Genomic DNA, 22,147 nt, shown 5'->3' with positions numbered 1-22,147 from the left:
ACTTTCCTCCTTCAAGATGTCTCTGATTCCTTAATATCTCTTCCTGGTTACTCCCTCCTCCGGTATGATAGACCTGAGCCTCGGCCTGGTGGTGGGGTGGCTATCTTTATCAAAAACTCTCTTCCTCACTCTCCTTGCACTGCCCTCTCTCCTCCTCACCCCCAGGAGTACCTCTGGCTACGGCTTCCTCTCCGCTCCCACCTTTTGTTCATATGTGTTCTGTACCGTCCCCCAAACAGTGATGACTCCATCTACATTTCACTGTCTGACAACATGGACCAACTTCTATCCACTCATCCCAACTCTCTCTTCCTCATATGTGGTGACTTCAATTGTCATCATGCCATCTGGTTGGGTGTGGGTTCCTCTCTCACCAGTCATGGCACCTCAGCAAAGGACTTCTGTGACTCACTGGGATTGACACAATCTGTCAATTTCCCGACCCGGATCTCAGCCAATGGAGTATCTTCTCTTCTAGACTTGGTTATGACTAACTTCCCTGCTAATGTCTGCTGCTCTTCTTCTGCTCCAATCGGTTCTTCTGATCATGTGCTTGTCAAAGTGGACATCTCTCTGGCCATTCTCAGAGAGCCTCCTCAGCGTCGACGAGTCTGGCATTTCATTCAGGCCGACTGGGACGGTCTTCAAGCAGCCATCAATCGTCTGGATTGGTCTCCCATCTCCACTGCCTCTGACATCAATTCTTCCTGGGAATTCTTCCAAAGCAAACTGATCTATCTCATGCACAGATTTATCCCATCTCGCCTTCAGTTGTCTTACCCTTCCTCCCGTCCATGGTACACTGAATCTTGTGGTGAGGCAGTTGCCCTGAAACAACTTGCCTTTGCCTCTTGGAAGGCTAATCCAACTGAAGGAAATCTCAGTACCTTCCACCAAGCTCGGAACAAGTGTGTGTCTACCCTCAGGAGTGCCAGGAAGCACTATCTCTCCTCACTCAAGAATGAACTCTCAAACCTGTCTCCTTCCTCCAAATCCTGGTGGCGTCTGGTCAAATCCGTTTCTGGTGTTTGTTCCCCCTCCATCCCCTCCCTTACCTCAAATGGCCACACAGTTGACATCGCACGTGACAAAGCCGAAAGCCTCAACTCTGTGTTTGCCTCAAAATCCTTCGTCCCAAACCCATCTCTCTCTGTTCCCACCTTTCCCAGTCGAACCAAACTGCTCCTGGACTCTGTGACCTTCTCTCCTGACAAGGTGGAGGAGTTTTTGTCAAACCTCGACTCTGATTCTGCAACTGGACCAGATGGCATCAGCCCACGGGTCCTAAAATCCTGCTCTGCCGCTCTATCTCACCCTCTCTCTGTTCTTTTCACCCTATCCTTTGCTCAAGGTCATCTGCCAGCATCCTGGAAATCAGCAAACATTACCGCTTTACACAAAAAAGGTGCAAAAACAGATCCTTGCAACTACAGACCAATCAGCCTGCTCCCAATTATCAGCAAAGTCATGGAATCCATCATTGCTTCAGATATTAAATCTTTCCTCTTCTCCAATGGCTTGATCTCTGATCATCAATTTGGTTTCAGACCAGGTCACTCTACTCTGGACATGCTGCTTCTGCTGTCTCAACAATGGATGGAGGTCCTCAATGCCAAACAGGAAATCAGAGCTGTCTCCCTTGACATATCACGTGCCTTCGATACGGTCTGGCACCCAGCTCTGCTCACCAAACTCTCCTCCTATGGTATCCATGGAAATCTCCATGCATGGCTTGCGGACTTCCTCTCTGGTCGTAGTCAACGTGTGGCCCTGAATGGATTTCTCTCATCTCCCCTTCCCGTTCAGGCTGGAGTTCCCCAAGGCAGTGTGCTGGGCCCTGTGCTTTTTCTGGTCTTTATCAATGATCTCTCCGACTCTCTGGAAAATCCTCTGTATCTCTTTGCTGATGACTCCACTCTCTGCCGCTCCATTCCTCTTCCCTCAGATCGGCAGTCTGCAGCCTCCTCACTCTCTGAAGACCTGGACAAAATCACAGACTGGTCAAACATGTGGAACATGTCTTTCAATCCTGACAAATCTCACACTCTTACTATGTCTCTCCGAAAAGATCGACTGGACAACCCTCCCATCTACTTTCTCAACAATCCTCTCCAAGAAGTTCTGTCGCTCAAGCTTTTGGGTCTCACCATCTGCCATGATCTTTCTTGGGAAAACCACATTTCCAAGCTGGCCTCCAAAGCCAGTCGCCGACTGGGCATCCTCCGTCGTGCGAAGTCCTTCCTAGGCACACCTGAGCTCCTCACCACATACAAGGCTTTCATCCGCAGCTCAGTGGAATACTGTTCTCCCCTATGGGCTGGTGCTCCTGCCTCACACCTGGCTCGGCTTCACGCTGTTGAATCCAAAGCTTTCAGAATCATTGGAATCTCCCGCGATGAAGCTATCTCTGAGGGCCTTTCACTCACTCACCGCAGGCAGGTAGGTGGTCTTTCTGTCTTCTACCGACTCCTCTCCGGCCTTGCTCCCCCAGCTCTCTCTGTGCTCTGTCCCCCAAATATTCCTACAGGTCGCACAAGATCTGCCAGCCACCCTCTGATGGTTAAACTGCCGAAATCTCGGCTCTCTGCTCACCTTCACTCTTTCATTCCTCTTTTCTCCCGCCTCTGGAACAAACTCCCACACTCACTTCAATCACACTCCTCCCTCCAGGTCTTCAAAACAGCTGTTCACCACCATCTCTTATCTTCTCCCATCCAAAACCTTGATCTTTTCTACCCCCACTAATTCACCCCAGATCCACCTTGTTTGAAATTCCAACTTCTTTCCTGGAAGTCTTGGCAGTGTCCATATGTTTTACACATCTCCCACCCCCCCCCCCCCTTCCCATGCCTCCCCCCCAAAGCCCTCTCCCTCCCACAGTTCTCTCGATGTCTCCATGTCTCTCGGTCCCTGCTCTCAAATGTTGTGTTTGTGTCCTTCCCCCTCTCTCCCCATCTTGTCTACCGCTCCCGATGTTATTTGTTTTGTGTGTCTGTTTGTCTTTCTGTTTGATTAATGTTCGCTCTTTCACGAGCCTCGATCTTGTATACAAAAAAAACAAAAAAAAAAAAAAAAACCTTTTTGAAATTTGGCATGATGATAGGGCAGGTCATGCATTTTTCAAAAACCACTGGCTACAAGTTGGCACACCCCTCTGATGCCTTAGGTCTCCAGAGAGCATCCCACCCACAAAAGCAGCCTTGTACCAGCATGTCAAGAGAACTGTTCTTGTATCAGCTGTCATTTGGCATCGAGGCTTGGAGAAACAACTGTGTCTTATACAGACACAGCTCAGTATGGTTGGAAATGGAATGGACGGCTGGAGACATGGGTCCCGTACTGGACCGATTTGGGCGATGCAAGTGCTGCCTGTGCACTTATGCTCCACTGCACATGTGTTAGAGCTTGCAAAGGAAACTGCAAGTGTTTTAAAGCTGCAATTAAGTGCACACCATTGTGCAAATGTCAAGGTGGTTGCTGCAACAATATTGAGTGATGTGATCGAGCAGGAAAACAATTATCATGCTGGTGTGATTCAGGATGACAGTTCCATTGATGCTTTGTTTTCCATTTAATATGTTTCTTCGTTTGCTGCTTGACCTCAGTGACCTTTTAATTGACCTCAAATCCTAAAATACTCTTTAAAAATGGATTATCTGTACTCGAAAACATGGAAAAAGTGGTATTACACTTAGATATACGATCAGTTGAAGCTGAGATATTGTCCGTTTCGTACCTATTGGTGGCCATTTTGAAGTTTGCAGCTACCGGCCACCAGGGGGGTGCGCCAACTTGTAGCCAGTGGTTTTTGAAAATCTCGTGCCCGGCCCAAACATGGTGCCAAATTTCAAAAGTGTCGCAAAGTGCACGATTCCGACATGTTCCTCCCCCGCTAATATCCACACTACTTCCAGATACCTATATAAACTCAAATTTAAAACTATCTGCTGTTTCTACTGTCACTACCCTTGAAAGAAGGGAGACCAGTCCATGCATTCACCACTCCCCAAGTGAAAAACTCAGGCCTACTTACTAACCATCCTAACTCTCGTCTTTACCCCAAAACTGTGGTCGCCAGTTCTGTCAATGTTCATGTTCTTGCTTAGTTGAGGTTTCTGTTGCAGTAGCCACCACAGAAACGGACTCTAAAAACACTGATTAGTTCAAAAGTAGAAAAAAAGGGGAAATCTCGAGCTTTTAAACTGAAAAAGACGTTCTAATATGTGTGCATTTGGAATACACGATGCAACGCCACTTTGCACAATAGTGGGGCAACTTAGCATAACAATTGTGCATTTTGTGAGGAAAGCACCAAATTTGGCACACTAGTAGACTATCATATTATGAAAAGATCTGGATATTGGGCCATCTCAGATTCAGAGATTTGATTTTTGCAAGATTTCGATTCGATTGGGATCGAAGAGAACACCTTCTTCGTCTTCTGTACAGTGAAGTTGCCAGCCCTGAATTATCTGGCTACATCTGGGTGCTTCATTGGGAGTGCAACCATGTCCCTCAGGTGAACAGGGACCCACCTGGCATAGTGTGTGTGGTCTAAGGCATGGAACCATGGGACCAGTTCCGTCAGGGCATCAAGGTACATCGTGAATGAAGCCTGCCGCAGAGAACGCACGTAGACCAGTACCAACATCTCTAGTTCCAGCACAGTTGCCCAGTACTGAAAGTTGGGAATGTCTTCTCCTCTCTGGTGACACCAGTCTTCGAACTCAGGCAGGTCTTCTGCATCATCAGCATATGTCATACAGTGGCGTTCATACGCACGGTGTTGCAGGATGTGCGGTGCCGCTGCAGTGATTTGATGAGCTCTTCTTGTGCGGGTGACGTGGGCAGCTCGCAGGAAGGAGTCGGCCGTCCCTGGCGTTGCAATCTCAGCTTGCAAAATCTGCAAACCTTGCAAAAATCAAATCTCTGAATCTGAGATGGCCCAATATCCAGATCTTTTCATAATATGATAGCCTACCAGTGTGCCAAATTTGGTGCTTTCCTCACAAAATGCACAATTGTTATGCTATATTTAGCTTAGCTGCCGGACTACAACAATAATTTCCAACAACAAAGAAACGAGATATATTGTTAGTTGTTAAAAAAAAAATGCAACTACGTCCGAAACAAATTAGCCTCAGCCAACGTGAGCTTTACTTGAAGAAGTTGAAAGTTCACAATTTTGAGGGAGTTTAATTCCGTGTCCAAATACATGATTTATATCAACTAAATCCCTGTCAATTCCCAACTATTTGTCCCCCGTCGCACAGCGTAGCGAAAGGGGGACTATGGCTTTCCCCTCCGTCCGTGTGTCCGACTCTGTGCGTGCATGCGGGCGTACGTGTTTGCGTGCGGGCGTGCATGCGTGCGTAAGCGAAGGACCGCATTCGAATTTGGTGTGTGGGTGCAACCCACGTCAAAATCCAAGATGGCCGCCGCCATGTATGTCTGATGCCATGTATGTCTGAACCTTGTGAGATGAATATCTTGAAAAATAAGCGAAATACCAACTTCTAATCTGGTGTGTGGGTGTATCTCGGCATAAGGAAGAACGCTATTGAAAATTGGGGCGCCACGTCAAAATCCAAGATGGCCGCCGCCATGTATGTCTGAACCGTGTGAGATGAATATCTTGAAAAATAAGCGAAGTACCAACTTCTAATTTGGTGTGTGGGTGTATCTCGGCATCAGGACGACCGCTATTGAAAATTGGGTCGCCACGTCAAAATCCAAGATGGCCGCCGCCATGTATGTCTGAACCTTGTGAGATGAATATATTGAAAAATAAGCGAAGTACCAACGTCTAATTTGGTGTGTGGGTGTACCTCGGCATAAGGAAGAACGCTATTGAAAATTGGGTCGCCACGTCAAAATCCAAGATGGCCGCCTCCATGTACGTCTGAACCTTGTGAGCGAAATATCATATCATAGCATGTTTTCTGCGTCTTCCACTTTGTCAACTCACATCACTTCCCCGACGGGGGACCTAGGCGTAACGCTTGTTCTATCTGTAATACTTCCCATTCCGGTTTGGGTCTGAGCGTGTTGGACGTGGGGTCGTGCTGTTGATTGCATATTGTAGCAAGATTCAACTAGAACGGCACTCGGTAGAGTGTATACCTCCGCCAGGCTGAATAGCTTACGGTTTGTATCCCTCTGATCGGCTGGATCCGGATCTTCACCAAAATCTAATCGATTCATTCTTGTCACACATCCAACCTGTCCCCATCAAGTTTCATCCGAATCCATCCATAACCTTTTGAGATATCCTGCTCACAGACAGACACCAGACTGGGGTGCAAACAACCCCAGTCCACCTTCGTTGGCAGAGGTAATTACGAATTAGCCTGTCTGGTGTCTGATTGACTGATGATGTGGCTCTCACATCACTGATGGGGTGGCTCATACAGTGCCCAAGCTGGAATTTGTGCGGGGTGCCAATGATAGCTCGCCTCCTGTTCATCGAACGACACTGGGATATTTACTGACTCTCAACTTATGTTGGCACACGGGGCACCTGGCTTGACATCCATCCAAGGGACGACTCACGTTGTGATGAAAAACCGCCTGCCTGCGAATTACCAATTGGACAGTTTAAAGTCAAGTCAGAATTCGAACCCGACTATAAGGCTCAAAGGTAACCTCCAGCCTATCGTGTCGGATTGTGGGAGAGTGAACAGGGAAACTGTGAGAAAAAGAATATTTGGATCCAAATGAGGGTTTTGGGGGAGATGGGATTTTGGTTTGCCCGTATCAAAAGATGAAGACCTTTGGTGATCGAGGAATCTTAATTTATGATCCACGACTGTGGAACTCTCTGGCTTTTTAGAATCCACACTGGCTCATTGGTCAGTTTAAAATATATATATATATATTTTCTTATCTTTTTACAGTTGCTTTGCTCTTAAAGTTAAAAAAAAAAAAAAAAAAAATTCAGTGCTATTCTCATTTTTATGTTTATCCTTGTTGGTGCCATTCTTAATTCTCTACCCAATCTTATTTTTCATTATTTTAAAAAGTTTTAAGATCTTGTTTGAATTATAAAGTGAACTAGATATGTTGTGATCAAAAGCGATCGCCAGGGGTAAGCCTGCCCCGGCACAAGTGATTCGATGGTGGCCATATAGTTTCGGACCGCCACATGACCTTGACCTTCAACATTTAGGGATAGAGTATAAATTAGGAAAATGTGTCCCCATCTACCATCTATCCATAAAACTCAACGCAGTGAAAATTGGAGGAACATTATTCAAGTTGGATCAAAAAGGTCTTTTTAGCTATGTCACAATCCGAAGAAAGTACCGTATCTTTTGGCGTACAAAGTCAAACTGGTTATTGCCGTTTCGGTGACGAGTCAAATTGGCCAATTTCCCCATTTTTCTTTCCTTCATTCATCTTAAGTCAATTGGTGTACAAGACAAAGCCACATCACCTTTAGTAGTTAGCCTTTAACCTTTAACCTTGACCTTTTACCCAGAGGGGTATATTGTAAATTAAGTGTAAATGCGCCTTATTCAAGGCTACCTTGAGAGGCCAATTTCGTTCTGATCAGACAAACCTAAGTTAGTCGAGTTATGGTGAAAAATGTTAAATTGTCTATAATTAGGTCATGACCTTAAAATTGCCAAAGCTCAAACAATTTTTTTAATGTCAACCCCACATACTTTTTATTTCCATTATTGATGCAAAATTTAATTCTGAATGTCCCAGCTGACTTTGAGATACAGCTCGGAAAATGGCAGAAAAAAAAGTAAGGAAAAAGGAAGGAAGTAAATGGTGGTTTAGTACTCCAAGGGAGTGTCTACAAACTCTGAGGTACCATAAAGAAATTTCGGGCACTAATTGTAGAAATAAACCCTACAACAGGTATAAGCCTCCCCTTATCCTGTAGGCATATAGGGGGAAACTGAAATATAGTATATTTATTGATTGATCAATTGTGGCATTTTAACCTCCGCCACCGAGGGTGGGTGGTTGTCATGTTTTCACTCCCTGTGTGTTTGTTTGTGAATAGGATATCTCAAAACGTTGTGGAGATATAGGACGAAATTTGGTGGAGAGGATGAGTATGTGACAAGGCCGAAACGATTAGATTTTGGTGAATATCCGGATCCGGATACGAGAGTTTTAAATGTTTTTATGCCTGCGCCGACGAAGTCGCCGGAGGCATTATGTTTTCGGGTTGTCCGTCCGTCCGTTCAGGTCCGAATCCAGATCCGGCCTATCAGTGGGATACAAAACATAAACTGTTCAGCCTGGTGGAGATATGCGCTCTACAGAGTGCTGTTCTAGTTGCATATGTAATATACAGATGGCCCTTGATAAACAAATATTCAAAATGGTGATTTTAAAGTCTATTTTCGACATCTGACATATGAAAAGGTGAGCACTTTTAGATGGTTGTTGTAAGGAATGCGTCCTGTCGATGAGCATTGAACAATGACATATAGAAACACAATGACAAAAACAGCCAAACGGAGCAATACATCGGGTAAAACGAGCAGAACAATAAGACATTTTATGAAAACGAAATCTTGATTATACACTTCAAACCCGTAGCAAACTGGCGTACATGCGTTTACTTGGCAATAGCATCACCTCCACGCTGTTTTGCCATCAGGGCGGCAGCCGTGGCACAGGCTCTGCTTCGCACCGAGATGTCAGTCTGCTGGCATGCACTGCTATTTGTATCTGCAGCTGTGATGGTTAGAGGCAAGTTTAAAAACCTGCAGGCTCTCCGGAGTGCTCTCCCCCTCTCTCTCGCTCTCCCACACTCTCGCTCTCCCACACACTCTTCCTCGGGCAAATTTCGGAATCCTTGTCATTGTTACAGCATCGCAGGCTGGAATTACCCTGGAACCTGGCTTCCATCACATTATGTATGATCACCAACTCCAGAAAAAGCTCAAGCCTGACTTTGCATCCCTGCTCTTGATGTGCTGACGAGTGGCTCGAACAACATTGGCTTGTATAGGGTGTCACTGTTTACACCATGATGTGTTCATTATGTTCACAAAAGCCCTTTGTGAAAAAGACTCCTGGGTGCTTTCCTTTCTTCAACTCCTGCTTGCTCGTGGCTATTTCAAGTCTGGAAGCAAAGAAAGCTCATAACCATTGTTAATTGTTTTCCACCATCTTGGATTCCATGGTCAGCAAGTATAATACACTGACGAACCTATCGTCTGGGTGTCCTCCTTGCACATTTGGATGGCATGATTTGAAGTGAAGAAGCCTGTGTTGTGGTTTGGCTTTCTGGAGATATCGATGTTCATTTGTTTTGAGTATAAGGTACGTGCACCTGACCAACCTTTTCTTCAAGTATGTCAAGCTACAATCTTGTGTTTAAATAAGTTGCTCTCCTGAGGGGAGTTCCTGAATCTATGTATCCTGAGTTCAATTCCTGACCCGATTATAAATTGTACATGTGCTGTGACCCTCGGATGGACGCGCGTCCCCTCGGATGGGCATTAAACTGGGCGTCCTGTCTGCTGGCGTTAGTTTGTGGACGTTAAGGATCCTACAGTGTCCTTCTCGAAGAGTAGACAAGTTACTCCCGGCACCATGGACAAATTCCAAATTATTGCCCGGATTGCCGCTGAGAAGGCAAAAGCAAGCCAAGCCGCCCAGTGTAATCCTCCTTTGGCAGCACTGAACCTGCATTTGCACGGAAGATGATGATGAATGGAGGAGGAGGAGGAGGATGTACGTAGTCGTGTGAACCAAGCCTTCTCCTGGGCAATCATCTGTGAAACACCCTTTACGAGGCCCTTTTGGTCACTAAAGTTTCAGCAGGGATCTCGTAATAAGCGTACCACCACAATCCGTTGCTGAGTTTTAAAAATAACGGTCCTTTTTGTGAGATGTTATTTGATGAGAAGGTATTTGGTTTTATTGTTGAGAACTCACTACCTCACACCATCAGAGACTCCTCCTCACTCACCACATTCAAAACATCACTCAAGACCCACCTGTTCAGCACTGCATTCAACATTCAACCCACAGCATTTAACCCCTGACTATCACTTCTCCTTCTCCCTCCTTTTGCTTTAAATATTTCCCTATTGATTCTTGTCTTTTTGCAATTGTTGTTTTCATGTTTTGTTATGCATTATGTTTTGCACTCTGTCAAAGCGCCTTTGGGCTTCATGAAAAGCGCTATACAAAATAAATGAATTATTATTATTATTATTATTATTGTGAATCTGAGATGGCTTCATTATTTAATCCCTGATTGCCGTTAAGTGTGTCATTTGTTTGCCTTCATTTAACAGGCATGTGTAATTTAGACATGGTATTGCTTTCAGTTGGATGTAATATGGGCTGAAAACTAATTACTTTTGAGCAGCTGAAATTTATATGTACACCTCTGTCATGTTGCGTTAACCTGCAGCTTAGCATTGGCCTTTTTGAAAATACAAAGTTTGCCCAAAGGCCTGTTTTAAATCTCATTTCGTCGTCGAGAAAGATGCATGGTTGAAACCTCTGCATTATTTCGATGCAACTGGCCTTGCCACCCTCAACAACGTTATATATTCCTGCCCAAGTCACTTTCAATTTACCATCGGGCCTGGCTGGATGGAATGTGCTGGGTTGAATACATTGTTGATGGCTTGGGCTGAATACATTCACCTGGCCAACACCAATAGAAGGTGGGAATAATTGGGGCTGTTAAAGGAGTTTTCATGGAATTGCCAAATATCGGAAGGTAAATTTTTGCTTTGTAAAATTGTGAGTGGAGGTTATGTTTTCACCCATGTCTGTTTGTCTGCTTGTTTGTCTGTGAGCAGATAGCTCAAAAAGTTCTGGAAGGATTCGGATGACATTTGGTGGACATGATAGGAGTTCATGTGTGCCATGGAAAGACTGCACGACGGAGGATGCCCAGTCAGCGGTTGGCTTTGGGGGCCGATTTTGAAATGTGGTTTGTCCAAGGAAGATCATGGCTGATAGTGAGACGCCTTGGATATTGCCCTGAGTATTGCCATTGGGTATTACCCTGAGTATTGCCCTGAGTATTGCCCTGAGTATTGCCCTGAGTATTGCCCTGAGTATTGCCCTGAGTATTGCCCTGAGTATTGCCCTGAGTATTGCCCTGAGTATTGCCCTGGGTATTGCCATTGGGTATTACCCTGGGTATTGCCATTCGGTATTGCCATTCGGTGTTCCCCTGGGTATTTCCCTTGGGTATTTCCCTTGGGTATTCCCTGGGTATTTTCATTGGGTATTGCCATTGGATATTGCCCTGGGTATTGCCATTGGGTATTACGCTGGGTATTGCCATTGGATATTACCCTGGGTATTGCCATTAGCTATTGCCCTGGGTATTGCCATTGGGCATTACCCTGGGTATCGCCCTGGGTATTGCCATGGGATATTCCCATGTGTATTGCCATTGGATATTGCCCTAGGTATTGCCATTGGGTATTGCCATTGGATATTGCCCTGGGTATTGCCATTGGATATTGCCCTGGGTATTGCCATTGGATATTGCATTGGGTATTGCCATTGGATATTGCCCTGGGTATTGCCATTGGATATTGTCATTGGATATTCCCCTGTGCATTGCCATTGGGTATTGCCATTGGATATTGCCCTGGGTATTGCCATTCGGTGTTCCCCTGGGTATTTCCCTTGAGTATTTCCCTTGGGTATTTCCCTTGGGTATTCCCTGGGTATTTTCATTGGGTATTGCCATTGGATATTGCCCTGGGTATTGCCATTGGGTATTACGCTGGGTATTGCCATTGGGCATTACCCTGGGTATCGCCCTGGGTATTGCCATTGGATATTACCCTGGGTATTGCCATTAGCTATTGCCCTGGGTATTGCCATTGGGCATTACCCTGGGTATCGCCCTGGGTATTGCCATGGGATATTGCCCTGGGTATTGCCATTAGATATTGCATTGGGTATTGCCATTGGATATTGCCCTGGGTATTGCCATTGGATATTGTCATTGGATATTCCCCTGTGCATTGCCATTGGGTATTGCCATTGGATATTGCCCTGGGTATTGCCATTGGATATTGCTCTGGGTATTGCCATTGGATATTGCCCTGGGTATTGCCATTGGATATTGCCCTGGGTATTGCCATTGGATATTGCCCTGGGTACTGCCATGGGATATTTCCCTGGGTATTGCCCTGAGTATTGCCATTGGGTATTACCCTGAGTATTACCCTGAGTATTACCCTGAGTATTACCCTGAGTATTACCCTGAGTATTACCCTGAGTATTGCCCTGAGTATTGCCCTGAGTATTGCCCTGGGTATTGCCCTGGGTATTGCCCTGGGTATTGCCCTGGGTATTACCCTGGGTATTGCCATTCGGTATTGCCCTGGGTATTGCCATTCGGTGTTCCCCTGGGTATTTCCCTTGGGTATTTCCCTTGGGTATTCCCTGGGTATTTTCATTGGGTATTGCCATTGGATATTGCCCTGGGTATTGCCATTGGGTATTACGCTGGGTATTGCCATTGGATATTACCCTGGGTATTGCCATTAGCTATTGCCCTGGGTATTGCCATTGGGCATTACCCTGGGTATCGCCCTGGGTATTGCCATGGGATATTCCCCTGTGTATTGCCATTGGATATTGCCCTAGGTATTGCCATTGGGTATTGCCATTGGGTATTGCCATTGGATATTGCCCTGGGTATTGCCATTGGATATTGCCCTGGGTATTGCCATTGGATATTGCATTGGGTATTGCCATTGGATATTGCCCTGGGTATTGCCATTGGATATTGTCATTGGATATTCCCCTGTGCATTGCCATTGGATATTGCCCTGGGTATTGCCATTGGATATTGCCCTGGGTATTGCCATTGGATATTGCCCTGGGTATTGCCATTGGATATTGCCCTGTGTATTGCCATTGGATATTGCCCTGGGTACTGCCATGGGATATTGCCCTGGGTATTGCCCTGAGTATTGCCATTGGGTATTACCCTGAGTATTACCCTGAGTATTACCCTGAGTATTGCCCTGAGTATTGCCCTGAGTATTGCCCTGAGTATTGCCCTGAGTATTGCCCTGAGTATTGCCCTGAGTATTGCCCTGGGTATTGCCCTGGGTATTACCCTGGGTATTGCCATTCGGTATTGCCCTGGGTATTACCATTCGGTGTTCCCCTGGGTATTTCCCTTGGGTATTCCCTGGGTATTTTCATTGGGTATTGCCATTGGATATTGGCCTGGGTATTGCCATTGGGTATTACGCTGGGTATTGCCATTGGATATTATCCTGGGTATTGCCATTAGCTATTGCCCTGGGTATTGCCATTGGGCATTACCCTTGGGTATCGCCCTGGGTATTGCCATGGGATATTCCCCTGTGTATTGCCATTGGATATTGCCCTGGGTATTGCCATTGGATATTGCCCTGGGTATTGCCATTGGATATTGTCATTGGATATTGCCCTGGGTATTGCCATTGGATATTGCCCTGGGTATTGCCATTGGATATTGCATTGGGTATTGCCATTGGATATTGCCCTGGGTATTGCCATTGGATATTGTCATTGGATATTGCCCTGGGTATTGGCATTGGATATTGCCCTGGGTATTGCCATTGGATATTGCCATGGGATATTGCCCTGGGTATTGCCATTGGATATTGCCCTGGGTATTGCCATTGGATATTGCATTGGGTATTGCCATTGGATATTGCCCTGGGTATTGCCATTGGATATTGTCATTGGATATTCCCCTGTGTATTGCCATTGGGTATTGCCATTGGATATTGCCCTGGGTATTGCCATTGGATATTGCCCTGGGTATTGCCATTGGATATTGCCCTGGGTATTGCCATTGGATATTGCCCTGGGTATTGCCATTGGATATTGCCCTGGGTATTGCCATTGGATATTGCCCTGGGTATTGCCATTGGATATTACCATTGGGTATTGCCCTGGATATTACCCCCTGGGTATTACCCCCGCTCTAGCGGGGAAGATGGCCTTAAAACGATCATTCATTCATTCATAATATATCTATATAATATTATATTATATATGGGGGAGCGTATGCTGGATCAGCATGTCGCTGCGTCCCTGGAGGACTACTCAGCACCATTCCGACACACACCACTGTGTGTGCTACGGAATGAGGTGTTTTTACGGCGGCTGGTGTGCAAATCCTGCCACCAACCTCCTTGAGAGAGGACCACCCTGGGCAGTGGTGTAGTGATTGGGGGGGTGGGGGGAGGGAGGAGCGGCCGCAGCAGGCGCGAAGTGAATGGGGCGCCAAATGACACCCTCAAAAAAACGTTTTCGTGCTCCATTTGGTTGTATTGTATATAAATTATAATACAACGAACTCTTGAGATCACGAGAAGCAACTTTCAGAACCACGTTTTACAGTTTAAACTCCGTGCTACGTGTCAATGTGTCAGGTTGATGTTTACAAACTCCTTTCCTTCCGGATTCACTTTTTTCCTAATTACTATTTCTATCACCTCGCACAGTAAATAAATCTGTGTTCCGGTGTTGCTGCGTAGATCTTTGAAGCCTTGGAGAGAATTAAACAGCCTGGGATTAAACAGCCTAAGGAAGGTGATTCCACAAATGAGAGAATTGAGGAACAAAAGTGGAGGTGTGCAGTCATCCTGGATTTTGAGAGTGTAAAAGCAGGAAGTGGTTACTGGAAGAACATGTGCATCGTGGAGGAGCTGGAGAGCAGAGCGAGCAAATCATGGTCATTTATTTATAAAATAATTTTGAACATTTTTATTAAGAAAAAACGTTTTTCAGCTTTGGTTGCAAACTGAGATGGCCTGAAATGGTTGTGGACCAAGTTGGGCAGTGCATTTTCCAAAATGGTCATGGGTGCCCATGGGTGTCAAGATGGTCACTGGCTAAGCGTGTGCCTATCTAGAATTGGCGGACGCCTCTAGAAACCTGCAATAGACCAAAGCCGTTTGGTGTGAATACTGGAGCTTTTTCGGTGGGAATAAATCTCTCCAGTACATGACTATTATTTACCGCCCAAAGATTGGCGGTGCCCGTTGGGCAAGATATTCACACTGGAGCATCAACGGCAAGTTGAGGTGGCAAACAACAGCAGTCTTTTCCTTCTTCTTTTCCATGCAGCACCTGGTTGCTGGTAGCATCGTTTCCGGGGGCGCAGCTTTGCCGCTGACGCAGTGCCCCATGTTGGTTAGAGCAGGGATATGGAATTTGTTCAGGGTGCCGGCAAAAGCTCGCCTACTCTATATCAAAGCCGAATGCCTCAACTCTGTGTTTGCCTCAAAATCTTGTCCCGAACCCATCACTCTCTGTACCCACCTTTCCCAGTCGAACGCAGCTGCTCCAGGAATCTGTGTTTGACAAGGTGGAGAAGTTTTTGTCAATCCTCGACTCTGTTTCTGCAGCTGGACCAGACTGCATCAGCCCACGGGTCCTAAAATCCTGCTCTGCCACTCTATCTCACCCTCTCTCTGTTCTCTTCACCCTCTCTTTTGCTCAAGGTCATCTGCCATCTGTTTGGAAATCAGCCAACATTACCGCTTTACACAAAAAAGGTGCAAAAACAGATCCTTGCAACTACAGACCAATCAGCCTGCTCCCAATTATCAGCAAAGTCATGGAATCCATCATTGCTTCGGATATCAAATGCTTCCTCTCCTCAAATGGCTTGATCTCAAATCATCAATTTGGATTCAGACCAGGTCATTCTACTCTGGACATGCTGCTTCTGCTGTCTCAACAATGGATGGAGGTCATTTATGCCAAACTGGAAATTAGAGCTGTCTCCCTTGACATATCACGTGCCTTCGATACAGTCTGGCACACTGCTCTGCTCTCCAAACTCTCCTCCTATGGTATCCATGGAAATCTCCACACATGGCTTGCAGACTTCCTCTCTGGTCGTAGTCAACGTGTGGCCCGGAATGGATTTCTCTCATCTCCTCTTCCTGTTCAGGCTGGAGTTCCCCAAAGCAGTGTTCTGGGCCCTGTGCTTTTTCTGGTCTTCATCAATGATCTCACCGACTCTGGAAAATCCTCTTTATCTCTTTGCTGACGACTCCACTCTCTGCTGCTCCATTCCTCGTCCCTTAGATCGGCAGTCTGCAGCCTCCTCACTCTCTGCAGACCTGGACAAAATCACAGACTGGTCAAACAAGTGGAACATGTCTTTCAATCCTGACAAATGTCACACTCTCACTATGTCTCTCCGAAAAGATAGTCTGGAAAACCCTCCCATCTACTTTCTGAACAATCCTCCCCAAGAAGTTCTGTCACTCAACGTTTGGGTCTCACTATCTGCCATGATCTTTCCTGGGAAAACCACATTTCCAAGCTGGCCTCCAAAGCCAGTCGCCGGCTGTGCATCATCCATCGTGTGAAGGCCTTCCTTGACACACCTGAGCTCCTCACCACATGCAAGGCTTTTTCATCCGCAGCTCAATGGAATACTGTTCTTCCCTCTGGGCCGTTGCTCCTTCCTCAGACTACTGGGCCGGTGCTCCTTCCTCAGACCTTCCTCAGACCCTCTGGGCCGGTGCTCCTTCCTCAGACCTAGCTCGGCTTCACGCTGTTGAAACCAAAGCTTTCAGAATCTTTGGAATCTCCCGCGATGAAGCGAACTCCGAGGGCCTTTCACTCACTCATCGCAGGCAGGTTGGTGGTCTTTCTGTCTTCTAGCGACTCCTCTCCGGCCTAGCTCCCCCAACTCTGTCTGTGCTCTGTCCCACAAATATTCCTACAGGTCGCACAAGAGCTGCCTGCAACCCTCTTATGGTTAAACTGCCAAAATCAAGACTCTCTATTCACCTTCACTCTTTTATTCCCCTTTCTCCCACCTCTGGAACAAACTCCTTCACTCTATTAAATCCCACTCCTCCCTCCAGGTCTTTAAAACAGCTGTTCACCACCATCTCTTGTCTTCCCCCTTCCAAAACTTTGATCTTTTCTATCCCCGTTAATTCACCCCAGATCCACTTTTTTGAAATTCCGACTTCTTTCCTGGAAGTCCTAGCAGTGTCCATGTGTTTCATACTTCTCCCACCCCCCACCCCCCTTTCCCGTGCCTCCCCTCCCCACCCCCCTTTCCCGTGCCTCCCCCCCCCCCCCCCACCCCCTAAAAGCCCTTTCGCTCCCACAGATCTCCCGATGTCCCTGCTCTAAAATGTTGTTTTATGTCTTATGTTTATGTTATGTTTTATGTGTCAGTTTGTCTTTTTGTGATTAATGTTAGCTCTTACACGAGCCTCGATCTTGTATACAAAAAAAAAGGAGAAAAAAAAGAAAAAAAAAGGACACCTTGGGATCTTAAATGTCCACCAACTAATGTCAGCAGATGGGATACCCAGTTTAACGTCCCTCCGAAAGACAGGCACACACATTGATGAATCGCCTTCAGTGTGATACACTGGGATGACAGTTTATTGCTGGGCTTAGATTCAAACCCAGGATAGACAGGTCAGAGGTGAGCTTGCGTACTTTTAGGATATCCTGCCGGCCCCCTAATCGTTAACTTGATATTCACGAATGTGCGTTGGGAAGCAAAGTGTAATTACAATGCAATGAGGTTTACATCATGCCATCACTGCATGGTCCAACTACCAAGATAAAGGGCGGATCAAAATTCCATCCATTCATCATTGTCCTCAATGAATTCTTGAAATGTAACTGTTGCGATTGCTTCATTTTTTCTCTCAATTTTAATGACTCTTTGGGGTAAATGGCCCCATTCATCGGAATTCCTTCTCCTCCGATCCGTTCTCGCTTTACGTCACAGTCAACCTTTCATGTGCAAGCTCCATCGCATAACCCTCATTTGAAATTCATCTCTTGGCGGGTCTTTGATAGGTGGGCCGAGCCGACATGCCAGCCAATGAGTTACAGGAAACCGTTTGCAGCGACGTCCAGCTTTAAAAATCAACCGGAGACTATTTTTGGCTCGATCCTCCACCGGGCTCCTTCATTCGCTCTCTTTTGGATGAGGCGGGTACAGAGGAACCTTTGAAAGTTGTTGCACGGCAGTTTGCATGGGGAGGGAAAAGGAGGGATTTGTATAGCCAGTGCAACTGTAAGTTTGAAAAATCCATTGACCCGCCAGCATCAAGTCGGACATCATGGCCATGGTTCCTTTTCTGCAGTGGATCTGCTCTTTCAAGGTGTTCAGACGTTGCATGTCCATTTTTTATGGGCTATTGCCTCATTGTCCGAATGGTTTATCACGACATGTTTCTGTTTTTGTTTTCTATAAACTTTTGTCTTCATCTCGATTCACATTCATTTTCTTTTCATTGTTGCATAAATTAGCCCAATAATTTTCTTTATCTGTTATCCAGGTTCCTGGATTGATAGGCCAACTGCGCCGTGCAAGCAAGGCAGGCCCGCCCGTGGAGCCGGCATCCCAAAGTGCCTTTTCAGACTCCGTTCGCTTTGAGGTTCGTTACCGCGGCCGTGTTACAGTTGCATCTCGCAAACCGCAGCCATCACTCATTGATGACTGCCTGAGACACTTCCGCCAGGCCAGCGGTCAGGATGGTGAGGAAGGTGGTCATTCGGCTGCACAGGTATGCACACAACAAAAGGCAAGCAATGGAAGTGGATCAGAGACATTGATCTCAGAGTGTAGGCCCCCAAATAACTCCGTGCTAAATTCTTCATGCCATCTTGGCAGCCACAACCCACCTGCTGAAGGCAGCGGGAATGCAGGCTCAAATGAAGCTCATGACACCCCATCAGGACCATCCATTTCTCCAAAATTTTCACGCTCCACGAGTCAACCGCTGTTCCAGAGCTCACCGGTGACTTCACGTGCCAAGTTTACCACTCAATTGTCACTTTCAAACCTTTCAGAAACTGACTCTGGCTTCCCTGAAACGGACGAGTCAGTTTGCAGTGAGCAGCTGGCTTCACCTCATCAAAGTAAAGATATCATTCATACCTCCTCGATGCCACCACGGTTACGGGTCTGGCCTTCAGCTGGTGGTGAGGTGGCGGACAAGCACAGAGCCGTTGCTTTTCGCCAACGTAGCAACAGTGCATCTGCGCGCATGATGGTGCGACCTCTTGAGGCAGGGGACGAGCCACAACGCATACGACATGCCAGCCTGCCAGAGGTGGCACAGCCGGAAGATGAGGACATAAACCACACGATGCTTTTTCAGGTGAGAAAGGCCCTCATCTCTTATCCTTTAACCCATTTCTCAGATGGCAAACTACATTTTTGAGATTGAAAAAATTCAACTGAAAACCTCCTAGAATTGTGCCTTATTATTATGTGGTAAACTGTAAGGCAGCTTTACCTCTATTCATATTTGCCACCTCATGAATAGGCTAATGTTGTAAAACTCCAAGTACCAGCAATTCCTTTAACTTACTGATCGCTACAAACATAGACCTGAGGACATCACTGACGACATCTGCAACCACTGCCAGGCCGCTCCACACACAATAAAAAATTAGGGAAGACTGTGCAGTCCTGGCTGCACGTAGGCAAGAACACAATATCTTTGATGTGAGGGATCTCTGGGTTGCTTCTTTGGGATTGATCGGCTATCTTCAACCAGAACTGGCTGGGGCAACACAACAACAACGACTTGCTGCTCGCTATCTTCACCAAAATTGTTTGTGTTGTAAAAGGCTTCTGCTGGTGAAATTATGTTGTCGGTATTCTTTCCAAGGGCCACTATACATGTAGGGCTGGTAGGATGGCCTAGAGGTATGCACACTTGCTTCTAAACTGTCTAGCCTGGGTTTGAATCATGGCCCAGCTATAAGCTATCATCCTAGTGTTTCACAGGCAGGGTGATTCATCAATGTTTGTGTCGTCCCTTGGATGGATGTTAAACTGGGCGCCCCATCTGCCAGCCTCAGTTTGTGGACGTTAAAAATCCCCTGGTGTCCTCAAAGAGGAGGCAAGCTATCGCCAGCACACTGGCTAACCTCCAAATTCCTGCTATACCCTACAGGGGGCACTGCATCAGTGGCACAGGTGCGCCCCCAGAAAATGATGTTACCCACATAAGAAGACTGCACCTGTTACCAAGTTGTGTAAAGAAGAGCTGTGCTCTATCTGCAAAATGTCTTGCCTGAGGAAGAGTTCATTTATCATGTAGCCATCACTTTAAGGACATGAGCTGGACATGTTTCTTAAACCTCAGGTGCATTTTAAGAGTACTAGTACACGTGCTCATTACGGAAGCGGCAGAAAGGGTCATTCCCCTTTGGGGTATATAGATTACAGTCGATCTATGGTTGGGTCTCAAGAACATTGGGTGTGTGTTCATTTACCAAGTTTCTTGTGCAGAGTTCGCCAAGTGATTTAAGCATTCGAGCAAGCACTCCATTCAAAACCGTTAAGGAATGGCTGGCTTGGCAAGCGCTAGCTAGCTGCTTGGTAAATGAGCACAACTTGGGCTTCCTCCCTTTCAGTTTTGTGTTAAACAGCTGGGGCGAGTTCCAAAAGTTCGCTACGAAAAACGCCACGTTAGCGACAGAATGGGTCATGTTATTAACCCAACCCTTGTGGGGTATATAGAGTACAGTAGATCTTCGCTCAGTTCTGGAAGTAAAACTTACCTCATGGATGTCGTGATTCCTCCAAATTTCTTTATTTAGTGTTATAAACAGCATTAGCGACTGTTTAAAAAAACGAATCATATGTGTTTGTGGTTTATAATATTTTTACTTATCGTAGAGGCCGTTGGGCCGTTGCTCCCACAAAAACGCCATCATAAGCTATTTATAAACGTTGAATCGACATTTGTTCAAGAAGGAAAAACCCCTTGGGGAGGTGGGATATTATTGGTATTAATATTGTTTTGTGATAACATTAATATTATGCTATTATCGTTAGTTTTTTTAATTAGAAGCGGCCTTGGAAAAACGCCACGATAAAGCTAACAACATGGATATACACCGCAACACGCAACCCCATTGACAGCAATGATGGGGAAACCCGCTCGGGAGAGAAAACATCCTTGGGGAGGGGGCAAATTAATGCACTACAACCTTCATTGTGTAACCCTTCGTCATCCTGTTAAGTTTGGTTGTGATTGGATAAGTAACGATGGAATGTATCTCAGTCAAAAAATCATCAGACAGACAGACGCCAAATTGCGTATTTTAGTATGATACTTGCCAAAGATTGATGATACATTCTGACCAATGGTGTGATCCTTGATCAGAGCAAGTCAGATTATGGTTAATGGAGCACCATTCCCTTACAATTTTTTATGCCACGTTGTGTAAGTTGGTAGGTGGTGTGAAGGTAGTGCACTTACTTTTGAGCTTATCTGGGTTAGATTACTGACCCCAGCTATAAACTGGCAGATTGGTATCCTTCGCGAAGAGTAGGTGAGCTATCGCCGGCACCATGGCCAAATTCCAACTACTGCCAGAAAGGCAATGGCAAACCACCCAGCATGACCCTTGCCAGGAAACTGCTTCAGCAACACTGACGCTCTGCGACAGTGTATCGTACATCATAATCGGTGGTAGTGGTGGTGGTGGTAGTAGTAGTAGTAGTTCAAATTAAGGATGTTGTATGAAACCTAATGATAGAAACGGTGTCTACCCAGAGCTTGCGTTGGTTCTTTTGCAAGAATGCATCTTCAGCGACCTCTCACACGCATGGACATACGGATGAATACACTATACACAACACAGGGCTGTTAGACCAGACAAACGCAGCCACTGAGCTTGGGGGAAGTTCCATCACTTTCCGGGGCACTTTGGATATCAGTGACGTCACAACAATGGCCCTGCCTTTCTCAACGCAGTCAGCGGGGCATTTCCTCCTCCCTTTGGATGCCAACCTATGGGGATTGTCCGTGCTGTATCCTTTTAAATGCTGAACGTCAAGCAAGGAAGCAGTCATTGGTATAACCAACCCTTGCACAAGTATATGAAACATTACAAGCTAAGTTGAAACTGATTTATTGAGGAAGTGGGGAGGAAGGGTGGCGGGCTTATTCTAAGTATTGCTATTCCACCGGGCAGGTTGTGGAAGATTTGCTCCTTTGTCTGGACACAGGTTGGCCGATTTGAAATCTATCTGATCAGCCCAGAGTCGAAGAGCACGGTGATGGAGAAGAACTTCAAGGAGGTCGCCTCAGTGTCTCAGGTGTGCCTAAAGTTTTGATGTAATTTGTTTGTACATTTGTGAGATGCTTCGATCCACTGGGGA

General features: G+C 46.1%; 1 protein-coding gene across 2 annotated transcripts in view; it reads left to right on the top strand.

The window, feature by feature from the left end:
• LOC137439653 (TBC1 domain family member 4) overlaps positions 1-22,147 on the top strand; it is an 80,133-nt gene that overhangs the window by 33,436 nt on the left and 24,550 nt on the right. For both annotated transcript variants that reach the window (XM_068135616.2, XM_068135617.2), the window contains exons 5-6: positions 18,300-19,124; positions 21,995-22,084. In XM_068135616.2, the coding sequence (XP_067991717.2) occupies positions 18,300-19,124; positions 21,995-22,084 (915 nt within the window). The remainder of the gene's footprint in view (positions 1-18,299; positions 19,125-21,994; positions 22,085-22,147) is intronic.

Source organism: Myxine glutinosa, chromosome 14 (assembly GCF_964187855.1).
Source record: "Myxine glutinosa chromosome 14, kmMyxGlut1.1, whole genome shotgun sequence".
Taxonomy (NCBI): domain Eukaryota; kingdom Metazoa; phylum Chordata; class Myxini; order Myxiniformes; family Myxinidae; genus Myxine; species Myxine glutinosa.
This window is presented reverse-complemented; position numbering and strand designations above follow the sequence as displayed.